This window comes from Silurus aristotelis (genome assembly GCF_946808225.1).
Source record: "Silurus aristotelis genome assembly, chromosome: 14".
Taxonomy (NCBI): domain Eukaryota; kingdom Metazoa; phylum Chordata; class Actinopteri; order Siluriformes; family Siluridae; genus Silurus; species Silurus aristotelis.
The window spans coordinates 7,322,183-7,349,414 of record NC_139587.1 but is presented as its reverse complement, the minus strand read 5'-3'; the positions used below and the strand labels follow the sequence as shown (position 1 = coordinate 7,349,414).

Genomic DNA, 27,232 nt, shown 5'->3' with positions numbered 1-27,232 from the left:
TGATCTTACTTGAAAGACGGTAGGCTGGTAAAGGCAGTAGCCAATCAGAGAGGTGTGGGGGTGGGATTACTACTTCAGCATTCATTCTCCAAAGTCACACGTGATCGGCTGTAGTTCCAGGCGGTTTGGGTCCATCAGAGAGCGAAGGGGTGAGTAAAACTCAGCGCATAACCCATTTATATTAAATATACACATCCACACGGGTTAGGACCTGGAGGTGACCGCGGTCCGGAAACTAACAGCGGCGGTGTGTCGCAGAAAGCATGGGACAGTTTCAATGGTTGCTCCAGTGGGCGAGTGTGACGAGCTGCGTGGCCCGGTTGTCTTAGCTAGCAGTGCTAATTAGCTTAGCTTAAGCTAATTGCTGGGGTGTTGTCATGGCAGGGAGAATGAAACTGAGTTTTTCCGCCCGTAAAATATTTATATTTGCATAGATAACATTTATATAGTAAAGGTTTATTCAACAATATGCTTTTAAATGAATATAAAATCAATAAATTGAGGGCTGGATGTAAAAAAAATGCCTTACTCCCTAATTAGGTACACTACATTGGGATTGCGATACTAATCGAAACGCGTTGTCTAGTGCACTTCGGGATTAAAGGACAGCTTGTTGACATTCGGCCTGAGAATCACGCCGGGGCTGGAGACTGTGTTCTCGCTCATAGGTGCGAGTTCTTGCTCTGTGGATGTAGAAGGGAAGTCATTGAACTGTGTGTGTGTGTGTGGACGAGAGAGCTGTATAGGTCTGAACCAGCTCGACTGGTCCTTCATGCACATGTCATACTGGGATTTATTAAGACCACTTCCGGTTTGGAATGTTCCAGAATTTCCTCACATTACCCCTTTAACCCCTAACTGGTTTATGGTTTGCATCATAATCTCATCAGCTGAAGGGTTTATAGCAGATGAAAGGCAAAAATGGCTGTGTGTGTTCATGTTCCTGCTGTTGGAGAGTCGACCTTCTGAAACAAACCCCACAGGAAGCAGCACAATGGTGGTTATTTCTCAATGTTTATACCCAAACCATATACCCACAATGCACTGCTTCTGCTCCCTGTCCACCCTTAACACTTCAAACCCATGACCTTAACTCCTCTCCTTCACGCCCTCCTTCTCTCTCCCTATATCCCGCTTTCTTTTTCTCTATCCATCATTTGCTTCCGTTTTCACTCCATTCCTTTTTCTTTTCATCCCTTTCTCCCGATTTCTCTCTCTTCCACTTTATCTCCATCACTCTTTTGCTCCCCTTTTTTCCTCTCTCTCAATCCTTTTCTTCCTTTCTCACACTCCCCACTCTTTCATTCGTATCCTGTTTCCGCTTCTCTTGCTCCTTCTCTTTCTCTTTTGCTCTGCATGGCTCAGGTCTCCTCAGTATTTAATACCCCCTGGTGCTTTGCACCCTTTCATTTCTTCTACCTGCGTTCTATTTAGTGTTTGGCGGAAGAAAAAAAGTGATCCATCACGACTAAACCGTATTAAATCTGTTGGAAAAAGTTTGCAAGGAACAAAATTGTCCTGAAAACGCAATGTTCTGCATAACAAAGCCGTCAGTTAATGTGTACCTGCTTTCGAGTTAATGCATTACATCTATCTATCTATCTATCTATCTATCTATCTATCTATCTATCTATCTATCTATCTATCTATCTATCTATCTATCTATCTATCTCAAAACAAGAAAACTGAAATTATTTCATTAATAAAGCTGTGCACAGCCTTTTGTGCATAAATTACCTGACTTTCTTCTTTTTATTCCACAGAAATTATAGACGTGTACCAACAAGGTGTGTGTGTGTGTGTGTGTGTGTGTGTGTAAATGTCTCTTAAATAGCATCACTTTTCTCATTTCTGTGGAACTCCTTCAGTCGAAGAGGGAGATTGTGAACTTAGACTTTTCTGTACTGACTACATGCAGATATTGTAGCGAGACATAGGAAGTAAAGCCACGGCTGCACATGTCCCCATTCGCGATCACGTGCGAGTGCTCTTCCAGCTTGTGTATATCATTTGAGCTGAAGTGTGTAGGCCTGTGTGTGCTTCTCTCTCCCTTCCCCCTTTTCCCTAAACCTCAGGCCTGTATTTACCCCAGGCTCAGGCAGCAGCGTGAGAGAGATTAAGGTATGAGATTATATGGTGACTTGCTGGTCGAACGGCGTTATAGTGGACATCTATGTGAAGGAAACAGACACAACAGCTTATTGTATTTTGCGCTACAAGACAATATTTAAAAAATACACTGTTTGTAGAGCTTGAATAAAAGATGCGCATGCGACGTGAGAGCTTTCCGAGCTTTTTAGAGAATGTTGTGTTGTGGGATGGTCAGTGGTAAAGGAAGCAGCGATGAACAAAGAATGAGCACTCTGGAAGATGGATGTGCTAAAAAATAAGTAAAATCAAGAGAATACAATATATTGATTTATTTATTTTACTCCACATTAACAAGTCGGTATTAAATTGTGTTTTTTCTCCAATCCCACAAATGTAATTCTGTTTGCCGAATCCAAGCGTCTCGGTTTCATTTACACGCTTTGCTGGAGTCGAGGTGCCGGCACGCAGTAGATTAGAGTCATCGCTGATCGGATCGATAAAACCATCTCCTCTTAATCTTCTAAGGCGACCCCTTTGTGTTCATCTCGCTTCAGGAGCTTAAAGCACAACTCTGCCCCAGTAGGTTCGTTGTGTGTTCGTTCTTTCGAGGTCCAATTGTTGGCTCTCGTCTGCTGTTGTGTCTCTCGTCGGGGGAGTTTAGGATTAGACTCATCACCGTGTGCTTCTTTATCAGAGTCGATCGTGTTGAACCGGGCCGAGATGAACTTCTCTTCTCATTCATGGTGTCTGAGATGCCACTGTGGGTGAAATGAGCTTATATCATACACACAAATAATGGTTGATGGCAGTGTTTGCTAATCGCACCATCGCGATGGGCGCAAACACCAGCTGTTTCCGCAAGGATCGGCACCCTTTGTGATTCCGTTGAGCGAAATGTACCATGCCCCTTTCAGTCCAAGGTGCATCACTGTTGACTTTAGGCCTTTGGAAGCCTTCATCACAAAAGCTTTGCATATAAATAGAACACATGAAGAGACTCCGAGCGCGATCCAGACGCGGATCTGGTTGGATATTTCAGCAGGCCGAAACAAATCTGGCTGTAAATCAGCAACTCGGCTTTTCTCAGCACAAACCCGCTCACACTTTGGAGGAGATCCTTTTGTTGCGGTTTTATTTAGTCGTATGCCTTTATGTACCTAAATAAACCCAATGCAGCACATTGGGTAAGAGACGTTTGTTCAGACTGTCATTTGTTACAAAGAAATAATAATTGAATGATATTTTATTTTGTTTCTTTAAAAAAAAAAAAAAACAACTAAAAGTAACAGATGAAAACTTGTTTTTTATAGACAAATGGACAAGTGTTTCTCCTTTTTTCTCCAAATTCTCAATTACAATTGAGACGTCTTATCATTTGAGACAAACCATTTAAAACTGCAATATTTAGCCGATAACTAATCAGTAATTGGTTCAAAGGGACATTTAACGAAGTTGAAAATACCTCTGTAGTAAGTTCAGTATCAAAGTGTGGACATTTGGGTGAAAAAGAACACACTGTTCAGCAGATTTTCCAGTCAGGGCTTGTTTTTAAATCACTAGCTTCATATGTGCTTTTTTTGTTTTTAACGTCTCATTCTACATTTAGTCCCCCTTTGCTATTATAATAACCTCCAATCTTCTGGGAGGATGTTCCACCAGATTTTGTGCTCATTCAGCCACAAGGGTGTGCAGCCTGCGTTCCAATTCATCCCGAGGGTGTTCACTAAGGTTGAGGTCAGACCTCTATAGCCGGCCCCTAAAGATCTTCCACTAGATTTTGTGAACAGGGACATTGTCAAGCTGGAACAGGTTTGGGTCTCATCCAAAGACTTTTGTTCATTCAGTGTAACAAGCTCACGGCTAAAACTGTTTTTAATGAAAGGCTGATCATGTGAATTAATACGTCGCCTTGGACGAGGTGTTTTTCTTCCTTTGCTCTGTCGCATAGTGTTTTCCGTTATGCCACATTTATTAGTGTGTTTGTTAAATAAAAGGCGAAAACAAGTTGGTTTGGGGCGATTAGGATAAAAAAAAAAAAAAGGACACTGTTTATTCATTGCTCAGAGATACGATGGCGTTAAAAACATACATCTGCGCTACGTGCATGAACAAATCACGACTAGATAATTGTTCATAGATACCCGGATCATTTTCATGTTCAAATCATTTTGTGCATGACTGCAAGTGTTCTTTCCCTTTTTTTTTTTTTTTTTAAAACACATGGTGTTTCTGCAGCTGTGTCTTTTGTCTCAGAAGTGTCAGCTGAGCAGCTCACATCTTCCAAAATACTGCATCCCAAAATACACACCATTTTTTTTTTTTTCCTGCACTCGAGTCCAAACAAGGCTTTCTCAACAAAAACACCCCGGCGTTCTGAGCGGAGAACGACGCGGTAAATCTCTCAAACCAGCTGTTTAAATCTACTCCCGCGCGACTGCTACGTTCTCTCGCTCCTGCACAAACAAACAGCCCTGAGGACAAAACACTCCAGGGTTCGATTCAAACAGGCAAAACTGCTCACAACACACTTAAGCTCATTAAAGGGGCGGCTGGTGGGGTTTGAACACTAGGTGTGTGAGCAAGCGACACGAGGAGCTTCATGTACGTTTATGGATACATCCTCATAGGCCACGGCTCACGGCACAGAGAAACATTGACCATGGGTTCATTTGTATTTTTTAAATGACTTCGAAGGGAAACGAGGGTGATGTCCTGCTTTAGGGATTAATTTCTGTGACGCTCACGTAGATTGTTCTCGGATTAGAAATGGTAAAGTCGATCGCTTCTTAGTCCTCAAACTCTTTTCCAAATCTTGTTTGTTGTTTCCATTGTGCCTCAGTGTTCTGATGGCACTTTTAATGACGTGTGAAATGAGCGCCGTGTTCAGCCGGGTGTAGATTTGCAGTTTATCAAGTCTTTTTTTTTTTCTCTTCTCCCCCACAGTCTTTGTGGATCTGGAAAAGAACGGTGACGTGTGAATGCAATTAGTTAATGTGTGTGTTGGTGCGGCGCTTCAGAGGTGTAATCTCCTTGGGTAAAATCTCCTTAAGGGAAAGCGCTGAGGCCGCAGATCTCCCTGCCTCACCCCTGTTGCTGTAGCGACCGGCGATGGCAACGTCCACCACATGCCTGTCACTTTGGCACCGTGGTCTTTAAGACACATACATGTAAATACGAGTCATCACGTGCCAAAAGTTATATTCTGGAATTTTCCGCAAAGCTTTCAAGTGTTTTGTCGATGAAATGGCGCGTTTTCTGCATCATTAATCTCTCCATTTGGGGCATGAGCTGGAGGTGGATTTATTTATTTTGTCATTTTTAACACACTCAGGGGGGTAATTAGAGGCCTATTAATAATTTAGCCTTATTTAATGTCATGTAGTCATTATTCCATGGTGCTGCTGAATTCCCAGTAAGCTTATCATTTTTACAGTGACAAAAATGACAAGTACACAAAATTCAAGGTACGGTACAGTTAGGTGAAGAAATGCAAAACATAAAATTGCTTATTTATTTATTTATTTATTAAAATCCATCATCATTATTAGCAATTGTGAACATCCAGTTTTCATTTTTAAAATAATTTTCAATAAAATGCCTGCTTGGTTAAATAATATATAAAATAATATTTTATAAAGATGCAATGCACATTTTTATTATATTGATTACATTTTTCAAATTTAGTAATAATGATAAAGAAAACCAGTGGCGGAGACTAAATTAACTTGCTTTCTGCCACGCAATACGTTTGTGAGGGGAAAAAATGGTCGCATTTGCTACACGTGTTCTGAACGGTTCGTTACGAATACATGTAACTTTAGACCCTCGAACGCGACGCAGCATTACCTGTAACTATAAATGCATAACACCTACTTATGGTAAAAACAAAATGTAGTTGTGAGTTTAATTTGAATTAAAAACACAATGGGGTTTGTGTTTCAAGGAAAATACGTTCTACATATTACAGAAGCTGATTCCTTTTCGTATATCAGTCTCATATTCCCCTAACTTGTCCATCCTTCCATCTTTTCCTCTCCTTATCCAGACTATGGAGCTGAAGGTGCGGCTGTGCGTGCTGCTGCTAGCGCTGAGCGTGTGCGTGACGCTCCAGGCGCGGGCTCACGAGGAGGACGAAGAGGAGGACGTGAACGTGGAAGACGACATGTCCAACCTGGCAGATGAAGAGATGCTGGACGAAGATGGAGAGGTCGACGTGGAGGAGGAAGGGAAGCCGACGCCCATCGCCGCAGCACCAACTGTAAGCGCAGCTTATTACCTTCGTTACAAACTCCACAGCTCATCAAGCTGCTAATGAAGATTTATTTCTGTCCACTGCTCCTCCAAATCCCCAAATAACACACTCCGGAGGAGTTCTTCGAGCTTAACTCCAGTCCCAGCACACCTGAGCTGTGTAATGACTAGCGGCATCGCACTGATTATCACCCCCGGGTGTTTGCCGATGAAACTAAAATAAAAAAAGAAATACGCTATATAGACAAAATAATTTATTTATTTTTCTCAGCCATATGTGGTTCTTCCCCAAACTTTTACCACAATGCTGAAAGTATACAATCTATGCAAGTATTTGGATGTGGGAGCATTAAATATTCCCTTGATTTGAACTAGGAGACCCAAACCTGTTCCAGCATGATATGCACCCCAGGCCACCTCACTTCATTACCTGACTTACATGACCTGAACGTGCAGCACATGCTCATTCACATGCTCATTCCACGTCCAGTGCAAATGTAAACCTACAGCAATTAGTTTGGGGCTGAATTCAAATCCGAAACTGAAAAAAATGACTCGTTTCCTTGCTGTGGAGATGTGTGTCTCTTCTGAACGAACACATTGAACCAGGCTTTAATGGTTGATCGAATAGATTTGTATTTTGGTAGTTTTATTCAGCTTTCAATCCTTTTTTTTTTTTCAACGCCTGTATTCAGAACCACAGGTTTTGACCATTTGTGGACAAATTTCACAAACCATTTAGTAGAGATGCACTCATTTAAAATATGACTCTCGTAAAAGTGCTCTCTTTTAAAGTAGATATGCATTTGCCGTGAAGTCCAAAGTACTATGACTTATTATGGCTGTAATGTTCCTATTATCATTTGCCTAATCAAGATGTGAAAAGACTCTAATGTTACTGTCAGCACAGCAATCTATTAATAGAATGATATTAATGAGTCAAACACGGATTGGAATCTTTTACAATTATCATGAGCCCGAAACCTTCTTTTTAACTACTTCCAAAAATCGTGTAAATGAGGCCACGGGTGTTGTAACAAGTTATAGTCAGGAGTTTCTTCCATCATTTATTCCTCTCAAGATGTTCTGCTTGTAGTTGAACCGACGCTGAACTGCATGTTGGTGATAAGTAAATACCAGCAATCGCCTAAGAAAACAAGTTCAAAACGGAGCACGCGCTCTGCACTGATTGGTGGATTGCTGGGTGATTGACAGGTTTTTATATGCTTATAACTAAAAAGGAACAGCTGATTTCGCAAAATGTAGTTGAGTAAAAAAAGTGTTACAAGGTACATAGTGTTACACAGTTAAAGTCTCATCAAACTGAAATACTTCAGTAAAGTCCAGATACGCGAAAAAGCTTAAAAAGTAGCCTTTTATCTTCGTTAAAACCACCACTGGTTTTGACCACTAACCGTATAGTTTTCAGCATTACCTCGAAAACTGAACAGCACACAGCCTCGTTCACAGGCATGATTACGTCTGTCGATGTTGCAGGTGACGTATAAAGCCCCAGAGCCCAAGGGAGAGCACTTCTTTGCCGAGTCATTCGATAAAGGAACGCTGGACGGGTGAGAGATTTTAAAGCCTATTCGTGAGTAGCAAGTTCATGCGGTTATAAGTGTACCCAATGGGTTTAACTGGGCATTCTTTCGCCAGGTGGGTTGTGTCTCAGGCAAAGAAGGACAGCATCGACGAGGAAATCGCCAAGTACGATGGTAAGAGTTTGTAGAGATCCGAGTTGTGAACTGATCTTAAGGATGAGCTGCAGACGAGCAGTGCGTTTTTCTGTAGAACGAAACCGCGCTCACGTGAGACTTTCAGTAATAATTATTGGTGACAGCTAGACTGTATAAAAACAGCAACAATGCAAACCAGGCAGGTAATCTTTGTTGATTTTAAATTATTTTAAAAGTGGCAACGTATTTATAAAAAAAAAAAAAAAAAAAAAGCCTGCTCCGCTAGTCATGTGCACATTGCAGTTAATGTGCTTTTGGTCAGATTGAGTCATACAAAATTGATCAAACTTCTGGTAACCGTTTCGAAATAGCAAGTGAAGTTTTTACACAATGAACACAAGTGAAGCGATGCCCATAGTGAAACATCCCAGTGCAGTCATAGGAAATATCAGCACCCTTCGAAACACCGATCGACCAATCAAATTGGTGGATTATCGTGTCCTATAACTAGTGTATGTGCAGTTTGAAGAAAAAAAACATTCCTTGTTTAATCCCCTTTTGCTATTATATTAACCTCTGCACATCTGGGTGGACTTTCATTAGATTTCGGACTGTCTTTGTGGAGATTTGTGCTCATTCAGCTACAAGGGCATTAGTAAAGTCAGGTACAGATGTAGGGCAGGGGTGCCACAATCACATAAGGGGACAAAATGTAAAACACGGTTGCAGGTCAAATTGTTTATTAAAATTTAGCGTGTTTGCATGTATCTTTACTGAACATTTCCAGCTGTGATTGCAGTCTGCCTTTTAATTCTTGGAGAATTATATATTTTTTTCGAAGGGTATGTTCAGCATACTTCGCTCTATGTTTGGTGTCAAAATGCCAATCACACCGGCTTGTCTTCCAAGCACAAACATATATTCATAGACAGACAGACAGGCAGACAGACAGACAGACAAAGATATATTTAACCTTTCATTAATTTGGCTTCCTTCTGTGCCATCTTTGGACATTCTGGGATCCATTTTTTTTTTGCTGATATTCCTAATCTTTCTCGTCTGTGAAACGCTGCAGCAATGGGGCCTCACTTCGTGTGTCACAAAGTGCATTGTGGGCGATGTAGTTTATAGACAGTGTGCGCTCTAAATTAGCGTGGACTTTATTTGAGACAATCGTGCACATTTGAAGCCCCTGAGAGCAGTTCCCAAAACAGAGGTCTGCACCCCAGGCCCCAGTTCGCTTTCCATTTAAAAAAAGAAAAAAACCCACCAAATATTGAAAATATCGGTTTTCAAAAATATAAAATAAAGAATTTAGTAACTATGAAACGGAGGCTACGTCTACATTTATACGAATACAGTTTTAAAAGCCGTTTTTTAAAAATTTTATTCTAAAGACACTCCGCGTCCACACTTTCGCCATTAATCGTTTCCCAAAAGCTGCTCATCCACACATTTAATCATCTGAAAACACTCACGTCCCCGTACTACGCATATGCAAAACGTAACACGCTTCGTCCTGCGTCATTTCCACCTGCCCTTTATTTTTACTTCCTGCTCTTTGAAACATCACACCAGAGTGCTGTCTCGAGTGGACGAAAGGCCAAATCTTTTCAATTTAGTGCATTTAATTGCCATATTACATCAAAATGTAAATACAAATGTATACATTAATTTATAAATAAATACATTTCAGATGACTCTTATTTCTGTACACTGTATTGTACTCTTATTACTGTAAACACTGTAAACTTTGGAAACTCTCTTTCATTGGCCTGAATCCTATAGAAGCCTGTTTCCACCACATAAAAGAAAAAAGTTTGCCTAATTCTGACTTTATTGCTCGTAATTTTCTTTGCAATTGTGATTGTTTTTCTAGTAAACATCGAACATTTCTGGTGTATCCACCCTTAACCTTGTTGTCAGCCTGAAGTGTAAAGCTGTTGGTGTATTAACGAGGCTCCTCTGCTTCATCTGTCTTGTTTCGTCTCCTCCAGAGCTGATTGTTAGAGCTCTCTCCAGGGATCGGAGGCTTAGTTTAATACCATGCGATTTAATTCATTGTAGCCATTTCATTTTAAATGTATAAAGCTTTCTGGCACTACAGAGTGAGTGACGCTGCCTGATTGGCTTGAAAACATTTTATTTTTTTTTTTTAATGTGGCAGGAAAACCGGCTTCCGTATGAACCTTCTCCTCGCCCCTTACAGTTCTCTAGGAACCCTGTGATTGGTTGAGAATGACAAGAACATCTATCATGCTTGTATTTTTTTTTCCATTCTGATTGAATAAATAATAAAACATCCTGGGAACACACCAACCTGTGTATGCTTGTTTTCAGGTAAATGGGAGGTTGAGGAGATGAAAGAGACAAAGCTGCCTGGCGATAAAGGCCTTGTGCTCAAGTCCAGAGCCAAACATCACGCCATCTCCGCTCTCCTGCTGCGACCTTTTACCTTCGACACCAAACCCCTCATCGTCCAGTGAGTAGATATAGATTTGTATGCGTGAACACTAGTGTTGCGATTAAGCAAAGTTCGGCTGGTTGTAGATGTTGGCTTTCGCTACGTCTGTCCTGAGCCGTCTGTGTTTTCCGTTTTCTAGGTACGAGGTGAACTTCCAGAATGGAATCGACTGCGGCGGCGCCTACGTCAAACTGCTCTCTCAGAGCGCAGACCTTGACCTGGTAAAGCTTTTTCTTCGCAGATGAGACTGTTCGATCACCCTTCTTTATTTGCACGTACAGATGACGAATTTATCATTTTAAAATGTTCACACTGACCCTCTAAAAGGTTAATTAACGTAGAACTCGTTTGCCGAAGCGATCATGAGGAAAACGTGTAGTATTCATGAAAAAGTGGAGCTTTTATTTTCATTGGAACGATTCATTACGTGTGAGCACTGTTCTGTGCTCAAGCGTGCTGGCTAACGATTTTATTACCTGTTTAATCGGTTGTTCAGCCCCGCCTTAGATTGGTGAGGAAATACGGAACAGTATGTCAGTGGAGTAACTGTAATAGTGGTAATGCTTTGGTCAAACACTCCATGCATCATGTGACTGTAGGGGGTGATTAAGTGCACAGTGAGCAGAATCTTCTTCAGTCCTTGATTTATGTCTGTGCTTGTCATCACGCAGTATATAAATTCTCTCCTATCTCTCCTTTTTTTTTCTTTCTTTCCTTTTTCCATCTCTCCTCTCCTCTAGGATGAGTTTCTGGACAAGACCCCATACACCATCATGTTCGGACCAGATAAGTGCGGTGAGGACTACAAGCTTCACTTCATCTTCCGGCACAAGAACCCCAAAACGGGCGAGTTCGAAGAAAAACACGCCAAAAAGCCCGATGCAGACCTCCGCACATACTTCACAGACAAGAAAACCCACATCTACTCGCTGGGTAAGATGTAGACTTGTATACCTGCTTTTTTTATGGCCTGCTTTAGAACATACAGCTGCTTGGATTCTCCATGTAAATAAAGGCTATTTCGGGCACGTGGACGAGCTCCGGTTTGTGAGTGGAGGCTGGAGCATATGCTGCTGCGCTCAATATTTTATCATTTCACACGGTTTCCCCACCCCCCCAGTGACTTTCATAGTCACTGGATAATGAGTGCTAACTTGAACTTAAGACAAGATAACGGACAGCTTGATGTGACACTGTAATTATTCCGATTTGTATTTAATGAGTTTATGAATTCAATAACGAATGCCATGTGTTCTTCTGTGTAGTGTTAAACCCAGACAACAGCTTCGAGATACTGATTGACCAGACGGTGGTGAACAGCGGAAACCTGCTGAACGATATGACCCCCGCAGTAAACCCTACTTCCGAGATCGAAGATCCCGAAGACCGTAAGCCTGAGGACTGGGACGAGAGACCTAAGATCCAGGACCCAGATGCAGTCAAGCCTGAGGACTGGTATGTGATCATTTGTGTGTTCTTAAGCAGATCTAGTCCATTAATGAATGCTGTGTGTGTGTGTGTGTGTGTGTGTGTGTGTGTGTGTGTGTGTGTGTGTGTGTGTGTCTCTTTCTTTGGCAAATCCACACAAACGTGTACACTATGTGGGCAAAAGTATTGGGGGTCCTGACCTTCTCTGCCATGGTTCTACTATAAAATTCTTAGCTCAAAGCTGGAGGCACACAATTTTAGAGGACGTCTCTGGATGCAGTATCATAAAATTTTAACTTCACTTGAACTTGAAAAACCAACCCGGTTCCAGCATGGCTGTGCCCTTGAGCTCCAGTGAGCTCCTTGAAGATATGGTTTACATGGTTTGTAAATATGAAGATCTTGAGTGGTCTGCTATAGAGCTCTGATCTCAACCCTACTGGACACCTTTGGGATGAATTGGTCCACCGGCTGCAGCCCAGGCCTCCTCACCTCACCTACATCAGTAACATTTTTGTGGCTGATGAACACAAATGTCTACTCAAATCTATTGGAACATTTTCCCAGAAGAGTGGAGGGAATTATAAGAGAAAATTGGAACTAAATGTGCAATGCGATGCTCAAAAGCACATATATGTGTGACCAGGTGTCCGCAAACTTTCCTCCCGATTGATTGTCAAACATGGAAATAGCTGATTAATGACTCCACTTGCATCACTTCCTGTGACGATATCCTGTTTGAGCTGCAACAAAAAGAATTTTGTGTTTTATTTGGGTGTTTTTTTCCCAGTTGGGTAGAGGTTTATGTGGTGGGCTTGCATTTTTTTCTTTTTTTTTCTTTTGTGGATGCCATTTTGCCACAAAAATGTAGAAAACAAGCTGTCAGCACTTGTGCACTTTAAACACCAAAGGCAAAAAAATGCTTGACCTGGAGTGCACGATCTTCATCACTGTACATTTAGTTTCAAGTTGCTGACCTTCACTATTCTCTTAAAATCCAATTTGTGTTCACAGGGCGCTTGTACTTTGTACTTTAACAAATCTTATAAGCAGTTGGAGACATTGAATGGTATCTCCACTACTTTCATTCTGACTTTTTTTTCCTCTCTTTGTCTCTCTCTCTCTCTCTGTCTATATCTGTCTGACAGGGATGAGGATGCTCCAGCTAAGATCAGCGATGAAGATGCAGTAAAACCTGACGGCTGGCTGGATGATGAACTCGAGTACATCGGAGACCCTGATGCAGTCAAGCCAGAGGACTGGTAAAGTTGCATCTCCCTTTATAGACTCTCAAGACCTTATAATAAACGAGCAGGATAATATAAAAGCTACTGGTCTGAGGTCTGAACAGGTGCAAGACAGCCTGAAGAGCTTACGGTTGTTTTTTTTTTTTGGTGTTAAAATCTCCCTTTGGTATGATGTCAAAAAGAAAAAGTGATCCATTTTTACTGGGCCCATTTGCGCTGTATGGCCTGAGGACTTGTAGGCCATGTGCTGTTCCAGATGCAGGTCTGAATTCAATTAAAGTCATTTCCCTAGAGCAGACGTAACGAGTGCAGGAATAAGATAGTGTGTATACCCATCATTCTATTTTTATTTTATTTTTTTCTCCCTTATCTATTTCTGCATCTGTAATTTTCTGGCCTGTGCTCCCTCTGTCTGTAGGGATGAGGATATGGATGGTGAGTGGGAGGCACCCCAGGTCCCTAACCCTGCCTGCGAGTCTGCCCCAGGCTGTGGAAAATGGGAGAGGCCTATGATTGACAACCCCAACTACAAGGGCAAGTGGAAGCCACCAATGATCGATAATCCCAACTATCAGGTAAAGGCCCAACAATTTCCTTTGTATTCCATCATTAGACCTCAAACCAATAATAAACCTTTTGAAAAAGTGATGGGAATTGGGCCAGTGCCTATAAACCAAAGGCAATTCCTCAGCTTCCAATTTGAATCCAGACACAACTCTTCAAGCACTTAGATCTTGCACATGGGTTTATACTGATGGGTGAAGCTCTTCTCTTTATGTCTCCCATGTCAGGTTCCTTCGACAGTGAAACACATCTTGTTGGATTGTCATTTTTACGATACTGCTAGGAAATGCTTCAATTCAGCAACATGTTTACATGGGGCTTTTCATAATGAATCACCGGAGTTTGTTTGTTTCTTTGTCTGATGTGAAGCTGAAATGTTTTATATAGTAATTTAAATGTTGTGAATTTAATGATGACCTTGCGTCAGCCATGTTTCTAACATCTAACAGGTTGCTAAAACGTAATAGAAAAACAAGCAATCTAGACACGACCAGATCATATACAGTGGGTACGGAAAGTATTCAGACCCCCTTAAATTTTTCACTCTTTTTTATTTTGCAGCCATTTGCTAAAATCATTTAAGTTCATTTATTTTCCTCATTAATGTACACATAGCACCCTATATTGACAGAAAAACACAGAATTGTTGACACTGTTGCAGATTTATTAAAAAAGAAAAACTGAAATATCACATGGTCCTAAGTATTCAGACCCTTTGCTCAGTATTTAGTAGAAGCCCCCTTTTGATCTAATACAGCCAGGAGTCTTTTTAGGAAAGATGCAACAAGTCTTTCACACCTGGATTTGGGGATCCTCTGCCATTCCTCCTTGCAGGTCCTCTCCAGTTCTGTCAGGTTGGACGGTAAACGTTGGTGGACAGCTATTTTTAGGTCTCTCCAGAGATGCTCAATTGGGTTTAAGTCAGGGCTCTGGCTGGGCCATTCAAGAACAGTCACAGAGTTGTTGTGAAGCCACTCCATCGATATTTTAGCTGTGTGCTTAGGGTCATTGTCTTGTTGGAAGGTAAACCTTCAGCCCAGTCTGAGGTCCAAAGCACTCTGGAAAAGGTTTTCGTCCAGGATATCCCTGTGCTTGGCCGCATTCATCTTTCCCTTGATTGCAACCAGTCGTCCTGTCCCTGCAGCTGAAAAACACCCCTACAGCATGATGCTGCCACCACCATGCTTCATTGTTGAGACTGTACTGGACAGGTGATGAGAAGTGCCTGGTTTTCTCCACACATACCGCTTAGAATTAAGGCCAAAAAGTTCTATCTTGGTCTCATCAGACCAGAGAATCTTATTTCTCACCATCTTGGAGAACTCCATGCGGGCTTTCATGTGTCTTACACTGAGGAGAGGCTTCCGTCGGGCCACTCTGCTATAAAGCCCCGACTGGTGGAGGGCTGCAGTGATGGTTGACTTTCTACAACTTTCTCCCATCTCCCGACTGCATCTCTGGAGCTCAGCCACAGTGATCTTTGGGTTCTTCTTTACCTCTCTCACCAAGCTCTAGGAATGGTTCTGGTCGTCCCAAACATCTTCCATTTGAGGATTATGGAGGCCACTGTGCTCTTAGGAACCTTAAGTGCAGCAAAAATTTTTTTGGAACCTTGGCCAGATCTGTGCCTTGCCACAATTCTGTCTCTGAGCTCTTCAGGCAGTTCCTTTGACCTTAATGATTCTCATTTGCTCTGACATGCATTGTGATCTGTAAGGTCTTATATAAACAGGTGTGTGGCTTTCCTAATCAAGTCCAATCAGTATAATCAAAAATTTCTGGACTCAAATGAAGGTGTAGAACCATCTCAAGGATGATCAGAAGAAATGGAGAGCACCTGAGTTAAATATATGAGTGTCACAGCAAAGAGTCTGAATACTTAGGACCATGTGATATTTCAGTTTTTCTTTTTTAATAAATCTGCAAAAAGGTCAACAATTCTGTGTTTTTCTGTCAGTATGGGGAGCTATGTGTACATTCATGAGGAAAATAAATGAACTTAAATGATTTTAGCAAATGGCTGCAATATAACAAAAAGTGAAAAATTTAAGGGGGTCTGAATACTTTCCGTACCCACTGTATACAAGTAGTAGTATTGGGACACCCCCGAATCTCAAATTCTAGAAGAATCACCAAAGAAAATACTAAAAATATAGAACCCTAAACTGAAGTACTCCTTATAACCACATAGTCAAAACCCTGTGAATAATATTGTAGCATCACCTCATACCCACCTTGATCTTGCCATGGAAATAACCACCGATGCTGGCATGGCTTTAAAAAAAACAATAAACAAACTATATTCCCCTGGTCACCAGTTCTGCTTTATTTTGTTGATCAGCAAGATTCTGTGGAACTGTTATAGAAATTTAGTTAGTACAATTTCTATAATAAAATCAAACTAGTAGGTTTATTTAATCTACTGCTTTTTAACTGCTACCTTAAACCAATAGGGGATTAAAACCTCCAGTTTCCATGGGATCCCAGTCTGGGGAAGGAACTTGACACTGAACCAAACTTTCTAGCATGCCTCATTTAAATGCGTCTTTTTTTTTTAATTTGCAAATAATTGATCGGTTTTCTACATGTTAATTATATACTCTGAGGCACATTATAATACTTTTAGAGCAGAAAGTGTTTATTAATCGCCTCAAACATTCTGGGTTTGGCTTTAGGGAGTTTGGAAACCCAGGAAGATCCCCAATCCCGACTACTTTGAGGATCTGCACCCGTTCCGCATGACCCCCGTCAGTGCCGTGGGTCTGGAGCTCTGGTCCATGTCCTCAGATATCTTTTTCGACAACTTCTTCATTACATCGGACCGCAGTGTTGCTGAAAAGTGGGCTGAGGATGGCTGGGGCCTGAAGAAAGCCGCAGAGGGAGCAGCCGAGGTACCGGAAACTTTCCATTTTTGTTTGTGTGTGTGAGCATTCGGTAGAAGAATATGTACATTTACTCACTGTGTTTTTGATGCACTCGTCTATACGGAAAGGTTTTGTATCCAGGCCACTTTCAAACACACTCGGAGATCTATAATTATTTCAGAGCTACGTTAGATATATTTGAAAAGTAATTGGTAAAGCTGCAACTAACGATTATTTTGATAATCGATTAGTCAGACTTTCCCGAAATGGTTTACACTATCACTTTATTAAACTGTACCATTTTCACACGATGAGGATTATACACTTTTATAAGATTTTATCGATTAGTTGTTGCATACCTAGAAATTTGTAATATAGATTTGTTTTAGAGCAACAAGAACTTTTATTACATAAATAATCATCGCCGTTAAAATCATATTAAAATGTGGATTTGTTCAAGATCATATTAACAGTACTTTTAGTCATTTAATTAAAATTGGCATCATATAGTTAAAAATTTCCAACACTGGTTTATTTGTGTAGCACTTGTAACAGTAGACATTGTCAAAGCAGATTTTCAGCAATGAAGGAACGTCCAGGAGGAACCGTTCATCATTTCGGTGGCTTTGGATACTGCGATTATACCCAATTCCTAGAGCAATTTTGTAACCAGTAACCTGATTGTAGTCTCTTTTGTTCGCGTTAACATCTCATCGGAGACCCGAGTGTAAAAATGTTCACTGCAATTGAAGTCCAAAGCCGTCCTTATGATTTCCCAGTGGCGCCATCTACAGCAGAAGTGCCTTTTCCTATGAAGGGCCAAAAAAAAAAATCTAAGAAAGCCGGTTCTGATTCGTTTCCTAATTATGAAAACGGCAGACAAACTCCTTTTGTCCCTGCGCCGCTGTCTTGATCTCTTCATTATTAGCCCTTCACCGAGTGTAACAAAGCGTGCTGTTACCTGCGTTTTGATGTGCACGTGTACATTAAAAATGGTCACGTTCGTTTATTTTCTACATTCCATTTCAGTTTACATTTTTGTGAGGGCATGCATTGAACAACTATCGATTCGACGCCATTCCGCTTTCAGCTGGGTGCCCCAAAGCCCAAACAACACTACTGGAAGCTGTGAAGCACCAAGGATACGAAAATGTCCAGAAAATGTGAAGGCAATACAGTGTTAGAAAGCATCTGCTCACAAGTATTAACCGTATCGACAATTAGGCACGGGTTTATAGTTTTGGTTCCCGAGGAATGTCTTTCATTTACCTACTTGAGTAAGTTACGATGCGAGCCTTTTGGAAAGGATTCAACATGTTCAGGATAAAGAATTCAGTAGTGCTGAAGTGTAACCCTGATCCAGTCCTGAACTGAGCCTCATCAGTTATAATTTCTCACAGAATGTAAATCAATTCAATTCATATGAGCTAAAAGAAAAAACATCTAATACCTGAACCTTGGAACATTTTTATAATCGTGTAGTGGATGAAGATAAGATAAATCTAAGTTATAAAATTGTTTATAAACTCTTACTGCTGCGAGATATATATATATATATATATATATATATATATATATATATCTATATCTCTATCTTGCAGCGGTAAGAGTTTATAAACATTTTTATAACTTAGATATATATATATATATATATATATATATATATATATATATATATATATATATATATATTATACACACACACACACACACACACACACACACGTGTGTCTGTTTGTATGCGCATGCACACTCTCCAGCTCTGAGAAGCTCTGATGTGTATCTGTTTCCACTTAACCCCTGAAGCTTTTCCACACGCGACATAATTCTGCGTTCCTCTCCAGGGCGTGGGGCAGAACGTCTGCCTCCACACACACACATACACACACAGTGCTTTGATGCTCTTTCTTTGTGCTCACATCCCATAATACTGAGACTGACAGTGTTACACCGATGTGCTGCCAATCGAACATCACTTTCATAATTTTATAATCATTATTATACATTTTATTACAAACTGTTCCTGTTTAAATAAATCCTGAAGCTACTCTAGATGAATTCAGACTCGCACACACTTTCAGTACCCCATAACATTAAAGTTTAACACCCACACTCAGACCACAATTCCACTTCCCTACTCCCCATCCTCTTTAGCAGAGAAACTCAGGACTTTCAGAACGGCGTGCGCTCAATGGCTTCGTCTGATTCTGTTCTGGATATTTGCAATTGCATGAATTATTTGTGCAGTCTACACTACGTGATCTAGGTTTATTTGGAAAAGGCTCAGTGTGGACTAATTAAACCCCCCCCCCCCCCTCTCATTACATTTCATACATTATTAAGTAACAAAGGAGGATCACTAATAATGATACCTAAAGGCTAAAAAAAATGTCAAATGTTTGTGGACACCTGACCATAAGATTTGTATGTGCTTTTTAAACCTCCTGTTGCAAATGTATTCCCCTTTTGCCGTTCTGCTGTGATCAGTGCCTATCAAAAGTGCTCCAAGGAAGGAGTAGTGGTGTACCAGCGACAGGGTCACGGGCGGCCGAGGCTCATTGGTGCACGTGGGGAGCCAACAGACAAGTTACTGTAGCTTAAATTGCTAAAGAAGTTTAATGCAGTTAATGCTCAACAAGTCACGACTGTTTTAGCAGAAAAAGGGGGACCAACACAATATTAGGCTGGTGGTCATAATGTTCTGTCTGATCAGTGGTCATAAAGATACGGAACAGGTTCAGGTCTCCTAGTTCAAGTGAAGGGAAAATTTCATGCTGACACATCCAGACGTTTTCTACAACCGTGTGCGTTTTAACTTTGTGTTAACCGAAAAGTCAGGTGTCCCAATACTTCTGTCCATAGATCCTGTGTGTGACTCTTTTTTTTAACTGCATCTCAAAAATGGATCAATAGAATAACGTGTTCATGGCTTTAATCTCGTTTAGAACGTTTTCCCGCTTGATTTCATTTGATTCTGCACCCCCGACAGCTCGATCCATCAATTGCGCAACTTCGTACGTCAGTTATTCTTTGCGTCGCAAAACACTTATCGTGAAGTGAGTTTGGTTTTCACGATGTCGTACTTTTTGAGCCGCATTTTTGGAGACCGTACAAAAAGAGGCATGCGTTTCGCACAACCGCAGATCCGCTGCAACACGCCGCGAGTTGGTTTACAACAGGAAGTACTCAAAGCAAAGTTGTCTTCTCTCACAATGGCTCTTGTGTGGCATTGTGTGAATGGTAGGTATGCGGAGGAGGAAGGCGAGTTTAGGGTGGGGGAGGCAGACGGCGATCGTCTTCAGGATTGCTAGTGTTGTAATTCACAGAGTGTGCGGAGATTAGTCGCGTTTAGCACGCTCAAACATTCCTGTTGCTCGTATGTGAACGTTGGTCAGAGATGTCTGAAATGGCCTAAATGTGTTTAATAAGGTTGAGCCAGTTTCACCTCCTTCTTCACAGTCCACACTGACGCCAAAACGGCGTTTTCAGTTTTGGAGGGTGTTTTTCAAAAAGCTGTTTCCGTTGACTGAAGAAAATGCTGTCTCAGTGTGGATGGATGCCTAAAATGGAGTAAAAAAAAAAAGCATTTTCAAACGAAAACGTTTTAGCGTGGACATCGTCTGTGCGACTAAACATATGGAAAAAATTCGAGATTCTGACTGACATGCATCAGAGTTTGTAACGTGACTCATGTTATAGTATTATCATTATTTCAGATGGTAAATATGGTTTAAAAACCTTCTGGGGATTCTGCATTCTTGAGTATGGAATTTTAAAATGTAAAATGTGTAGTAACCCAGATCTGAGGTTGTGTTCACACATTATGGCTCGTGCGGCACGTGTTTTCATGCTAGCATCTCAAAGCCACCTGCTTTGTTCCTGTGTGTGTTGTGGTCTATTGAGCTGCAAAGCCTCCGTTCTCTGGGTTGTACCACGTATACCCAGCGAGCACCGTTTACATCGCTCTCTATACCATCCCTGGCTTTGTGACGAAGCTCTTGTTGTGATAAACTTTGCCCTGTTTATCAAACTGTCCTCACGAGATCTGTTCCAGGGAATATTAGAGTAAAGGACATCAGTTCATTACAGGATAGTCTCGAGGCTCAACTCATTTATGTGTTGATAGTGTTATTGGTTTGTTTTGAATTTATTGCCAGTGTTTGCGTTATGTGTATTTAGCTGCAGTATGACGTGTGTGTGTGTGTGTGTGTGTGTGTGTGTGTGTGTATGTGTGTTGACATTGTGGTGCTATAATTTGTCTCCGCTCTCTGTTCACAGCCTGGACTTGTTAATCAGATGATGTCTGCAGCAGAAGAGAGACCCTGGCTCTGGGTGGTCTATGTCCTGACAGTGGCTCTTCCCGTCATCCTCATCTTTGTGTTCTGCTGCACTGGGAAGGTAGTGTGTGTCTATCTGTTGGTCTCTCTGTATGTCTTTCTGTCTTTCTTTCTATGTGTGTTTGTCCGTGCGTGCCCGTCTTTGTGATTGTCTGCAAATGTTCAGTGTCCTCTCTGAACCTCCCACTGTGCTGTCATTTACAGAAGAAGCCAGCAACCTCTGCTGCTGAATACAAGAAGACTGACGAGCCTCAGCCTGATGCGAAGGAGGAAGAAGAAGAGGAAGAGGAGGAGACCAAGGATGAAGAGCCAGGTATATATATATACACTGAACAAACTGGTTTCATTTTCAATCAAAACAGCATATCTGAAAGGAGACGTTATGAATCCTCTGTATAAAACCACTAAAAGTGTATCAGGTCCTCATTATATATAATGTCCATTCTATTAAATATTACCTACAGATCTGATTTATCTGTATAATAACTTACTGCAGCCCAGCTGTTAGTATATACAGTCTAAAAATCCACATCTGGAAAGTGACACATGCTTTTTCTTTTCTCGCTTCAGAGACGAAAGCCGAAGCAGAAGAAAGCCCTGCAGAAGCAGCTGCACCAGAGGAAGAGGAAGCAGAGAAACAGGAAGACAAATCAGATGAGGTAAGAGGATTTGTTGCAGAAGCTTTCCAAAGCTTTTTTTTTGTTTGTTTTTTTCCCCCTATAAGTTTGACCTTTTTTCAATTTTTATTTTTATTTTTTACACATGAGTACAGTTCAGTGTTTTCGAATGAGTCATGAGACAAACAGTTTCTAGTATCACCATAATTGCCATCACGGTAGTTATGAGGAGGCTGATGCCTAATCGTTCTAAAACACGCGTCAAACGCGGCAACCATTTTTGAGGGAGCTAATTTTTCTAATCAAAGTACTTCGAGATTTTGAAGGGTAACAGCACAGACTGCAGGAGTTATAGCAGGTTTAAAAAGGAGTACACCTGTGTAAGCAATGCCTTTGTTCAAGATTTTCACAGAATACCAAAAAGGCCAAAATAGAACCCCTAATATACACTATATGGACAAATGGAATAGGACTTTTTCATCCATATGTGGTTCCAGCCACGTTTTTTTCATAAAAATAAGGACACACGATTGTATAAAAATTGGATGTTGTAGCATTAAATTCTCTCACTTGAACTACAAAATCAAAACCCTGTTCCAGCATGACAATGTCCCTGTGCACAAAACACCAGCTTTATGAAGAAATAGGTTACATGGTGAGGATTGGAGGCTCTTCAGTAGTCTGCTATTGAGCTCTGACCTCAACCCTATTGAACACCTTTGGGATGAATTAAAGCGCTGACTGTACCACAGGCCTCCTCACCCTACATCAGTACCTGACTTGACTAACAGTCTTGTGTCTAAATGAGCACAAATCTCCACAAGCGCGCTCCAAAATCTAGTGCAACATCTTCTTAGAAGAGTGGAAGTTATGACTGCCAAAGTGGAATGAGATGTTAAAAAGCAAATACGAATCTTCTCGTCTTATAGGTGTCCACAAACTTGTCCATAGTGTATATACATAAAAGGTCACCGATATCAGTACATTTATATTAAATAGAGTGGTTTAATAAAATGAAGGTATTAAATGGCTTGGATTCATGATGTTATCAACTTCTACAGACTGTTGTGTGATGCAGATCGTGGGTTCTTATTTGGATCCTAACTAACATCAAGTTGCGGATTATCCTCCTGTTCAGGAGCGTTAAGAATAACTTTTTTAACTGTCTTCACTAACAAATTTCATAAATATTTTTGAAAACACATTATTGTATTAAAGTGACAATGTCTAGATTAATTTACTACGGTACCATAGGGGCTGCGGCGGTGCGTCCAAAATTCGCGGATTTTCAGAACTCGTTTTAGAACGTAAGAGTTCCGCGAGTTCCGGGGGAGTTGCTGTAATGGAATGTTAAAACAACACCCGACCAATCAGAATCAAGAATTCAGATATCTATCGATCGATCGATCTATAGATCGATAGATAGACATATACGCGTGTGTGTGTTTGGTTTTCCCTAAATGAATTATTTTTTAAACCCCCTCCTTTTTTTTTTTCCTGTGTAGAAGAAAGAGGACGACGTTCTGCGGAGGTCCCCAAGAAGCAGAGTGCGACCTAGAAAGGACTGATGGACTTTTAGTGCATCTGCTGAACTGCAGCCCCTCTTCTGTGTTTTCCCTTGTTTCTTGACTCCCTCCATCCTTCCCTTCCTCACTCCTTCCCTCCCTCCATCGCTCTCTCCTTTTACCCTTGTTCTGTCATCCTCTGGTTTTCTGCTCCGACCTCACACGAGTGACGACTGAGAGAAAGCAAACAAAGCGGTCCGGCGAAAACTGACGGACGGGAAGAGCAGGATGATGACTATGATAACGACAAGCATACATAGAGTAGTTATTTTTTTGTTTGTTTTTTTTTTTTACTAAAAAGTAAAGAAAGAAACATGATTATTCCTTAAATGTGCTAATGTAAATCCCCCCTCTCTATCTTTTTCCCAGCTCTCTTTCTCTCATTCACTCATACTCACGCTCTCTCTCTCTCTCTCTCTCTCTCTCTCTCTCTCTCTCTCTCTCTCTCTCTCTCTCTCTCTCTCTCTCTCTCTCTCTCTCTCTCTCTCTCTCTCTCTCTCTCACACACACACACACACACACACACACACACACACACACACACACACACACACACACACACACACACACACACACACACACAAACACCGTGCTGGCCTCCAGCTGGCATCTTGCTGCACCTCTGGCTAGCGTAATTCAGAGAAGGTGTCAAAATGTGGCAACACTACAACACCATGCGTCACACTCGGATTTTAAGCAGACAGGCTCATCGATCTGAATGCGAACAAGAAGACCTCAGACGTTGCTTTACGTTTTCCGTAAAGGTGGATGGGAAAAAAAAAGGAAGGCCGATGGCACGTGACCTTCAAGTCTTTCCCCGGTACCATCTACTCAGTTTTTATGATTCGTTTCTTTACGCCAACAGAGCCATCTTTTCTCAAATTCCACCAAGTTCTTTTATTTTTGGATCGTTTCTTGCCATGAGCTAGAGAAACCCCCTTTGTACTTGCACTATTGAGATTGGGTGGAAGTGGGTCCACACACCCGTTAGGCTTTAGGTTCTAGCACACAGCTGTAGAACGCATTTCGCTCGTTTATTTTGTGAATGTACTGCGAGTTCCTTTTTTTTTTTTTTTTTACTCCATTCTATTTGTTTGCTAATATCTCTGGGGTTTATTTTTCCCCCATCACCTGAAATTGCTTTGTACTTTTCATACTTTTTTCCCCAATTATATCTGAGGCTAAGAGAAGGAGACGAACAATTTAACTGAGCTGGCCAGCAGTGTAGGAGTTGTAGTTTGAGATGAGCAAACAAGACAGAGTATTTCCATGCTGCCCATGTGCTTGCCCATGGTGAATCATAAGTGTATCTGTGCCACCTCTTTCATTCTTCCACCGGTGCATTAAGCCAGCTATCGAACCATCTCTGATGAGTGACTCAGCTCGCCTCACTTCCTGTGACCTCATACAGTCAGAACAGCAGCTGCGGCAATGCATAATTTTTTTTTCTTCAATAACATTTTCATTTTGAACAGTAGAGGAATACAGTGAGGCGGTATCGCATTTCTTCGTTAGCGGAAAAGTGTAAACGCAATCTGTACCCTCAAATGATTAACCCCAAAGACATGAAAATGGCACTATTGCAGCGCTGACTAAGCGCCACCTAAAGACTCCATGAAGTTTTGATTTTACTGACGTTGCTGAGCTCTATTGAGAATGTTGCTGCAACTGAAGTTCTGTCCCAAGCTTACAAAGAGCTGGCACTTTTAATGTAAAGGAGTCTACAATTCACTTTCACAATTCCCATATCGTGCTGCACTGCTGCTATTCTATCGGTCGGTCTCTCTCTCTCTCTCTCTCTTTCTCTCTCTCTGTCTCTGTCTCTCTGTCAACCTTAACCTGTTTTGTCCAATTGTCCTTTTTTATTTTTATTTGTTTTTGTGTAATAGCCTGACATGGATAAATGTGCATACATGGACTGATTGAATGAATGATACAACTTTCCTGGTTGCATATTGGGATCAAGAGCTACATGAGGTTGAGTGTATATTTCAAGGAATAGTGTGGAAGTAGGACTGGGGGGTTCAAACATGTTACTTACAAAACTAAAATAAACAGATCCTATGAAAGACTCATGTCTTTTCTTAATCTAGGTGTTGTCCTGAATTATTTGGTGATGGCCAGGCCATTATATTATATAGAATTTTTTTTACCTCGTATGATTGATTCCCTTAGAGTTTTTGCTTTACGCAAATTCTGTTTTGATATCTGCGTGTCAACGTGAACTACTTTCTAGTAAGGCTGTCCATGAATTAATATTTTAGATAGAGCTTTACTTCTACTTTTTCTTTTGTTCTACTCCCCCCCCCCCCCCACTTGTTTTATTTGCTATAAATCAGGAATTGTATGAGTAAAGGTGACCTTCCTTAGATTCAGTCATCTCATTTGTTTTTGATGAATAAAAAGAAATAATCTAATGAGAATACTGTGTGCGAAGATGTTTAACACTGTTGTGTGAGTCCAAAACAGATTAAAAACCATTAAGCTTCCACCTCCATGCACATGACTGTGGGTGTGAGGCATTCTGTTGCAATCCTTTCTCCGGTTCTCTGTTTTACAGGAGTTCTTCTGTTGGTCAAAAATGTCAAATATGTACTCGTATGTCAGACAGGATTTTTTTCACTCATTCATTGTTCCAAATTTTTTCCATTTGACACAGTTTGTTGCATGTAAAGTAAAGGAACATGCATGTGTCTCGAAAACTATAAAATACAAGGGGTTTGCAAACTTTTGAAAGACACTGTAGTTGTACTAGACCACTAAATGACTGTGTTATTGGTGTTCCTGGTGACTCTTCACAAAGGCATGCTAATACCGAACGAGTTTTTCCTAGGGCAAAGTTCTGCGTTCGCGACGTGGTAATCACGTAAACCTCTTTTTGTTGTATTGAATAATTTTAAATTAGCTCAGAGAGTAGGAAGTATGTCACATGAGACTGCTATTTTTGGGAACTGCAAGCAATTAGTACATTTCAAGTTGTGTCATTCTGCATTATATGGGTCAGACAAGGCCTTGGCAAGAAACTTGGTAGATGCAAAAACAATTTGGTGACTAGTACATGCACTGTATGGTGATCTGACCTTACTTTCTGAACATCTGAGAGGAGATTTTTCTCATTGTGGTCTGGAGAATGCAACTATTCAGTAGGTACATTATATGGACAAAAGTTTGTGGACACCTGATCATAAGATTTGCTTGTGGATTTTGGACATCTTATTTAATACAACAATAACTTTCACATATACAATACAATACAATACAATAACAAATTTAATGCTAGTGCATCCAAACAAAGACATGTGGACAATTGTGTTTGTCCATATAGTGTATAAGCACAAAGCACCATAACGTCATGTCCAAACACTCATTAACTGATCCAACTATCTGACAGTTTCTGTTATCACCTGGACAAAAGTATATGTACACTCCTGACTATCCCATCTGTATGGGGTTCTTCAACAGATGCACAAAAATGGATATATAGTTACCTCAGTAATTCTCTTATAAGAGAATGGACACAAATACTCTTAGCCATACTTTAAAATCTAGTAGATAGCCCTACTAGAAAAGTACATTTGGAAATGAGATGTTAAGCAAGCAATATGAGTGCTCAGGTCCAAATATTTAATGAAGTGAAGGGGGAAACATTGGTGTAGACCACGTTTGGTTGCTATTATGATATAGATTAAGATTCATATATATATATATATATATATATATATATATACACACATTAGGACCTAAAACATCTTTCTTTCTGCATTCTTGAACAAATCACAGCGTCATGCTGTAGGTTGAACAGAGGGGCTCAGGGGACCCAGATCATCCTGATTCTTCAGGTTTCATCCGAGTCCTTTATCCATCTCCCACCTTCTAAAACAAACTAGTATGCAGTTTTGTTTATGTCTCTACTGTCCTCTAATGTCTTGTTCCTGGGACAGGCATTGGCTCCACCACCAAGCTTGAACATGACAATAGAAATGAATGGCCAACATATAAGGCTACATCTAACCCCGTTTTATATTTAATATCCTTTTCATGTTTCCAACAAATATATTTGATTTTGTATTCACCACAAGCAGGGACTTTATCGTTTACAGTCTCGCGTAGTGGAAACTCGAGACA

The 27,232-nt window shown here is 40.8% G+C and overlaps 1 protein-coding gene across 1 annotated transcript; it reads left to right on the top strand.

Moving 5' to 3' along the window:
- Nucleotides 1-25,195, top strand: canx (calnexin). Its single transcript, XM_083561494.1, has 15 exons — nt 1-149; nt 6,137-6,349; nt 7,840-7,913; nt 8,002-8,060; nt 10,362-10,503; nt 10,625-10,706; nt 11,226-11,418; nt 11,751-11,940; nt 13,062-13,175; nt 13,579-13,735; nt 16,400-16,615; nt 20,867-20,986; nt 21,130-21,238; nt 21,496-21,584; nt 23,048-25,195. Exons 2-15 carry the CDS (start codon nt 6,140-6,142, stop codon nt 23,108-23,110), a joined length of 1,818 nt encoding a protein of 605 aa, XP_083417620.1. The 5' UTR covers nt 1-149; nt 6,137-6,139; the 3' UTR covers nt 23,111-25,195.
- Nucleotides 25,196-27,232: the final 2,037 nt, after the last annotated feature.

Bases quoted from the DNA above. Each gene is read 5' to 3' on its own strand.
- canx (XM_083561494.1), top strand. From the start codon at position 6,140: ATGGAGCTGAAGGTGCGGCTGTGCGTGCTGCTGCTAGCGCTGAGCGTG. The intron at 10,504-10,624 runs GTGAGTAGATAT...TCCGTTTTCTAG, and splicing joins ACCAAACCCCTCATCGTCCA to GTACGAGGTGAACTTCCAGA. The intron at 11,419-11,750 runs GTAAGATGTAGA...TCTTCTGTGTAG, and splicing joins AACCCACATCTACTCGCTGG to TGTTAAACCCAGACAACAGC.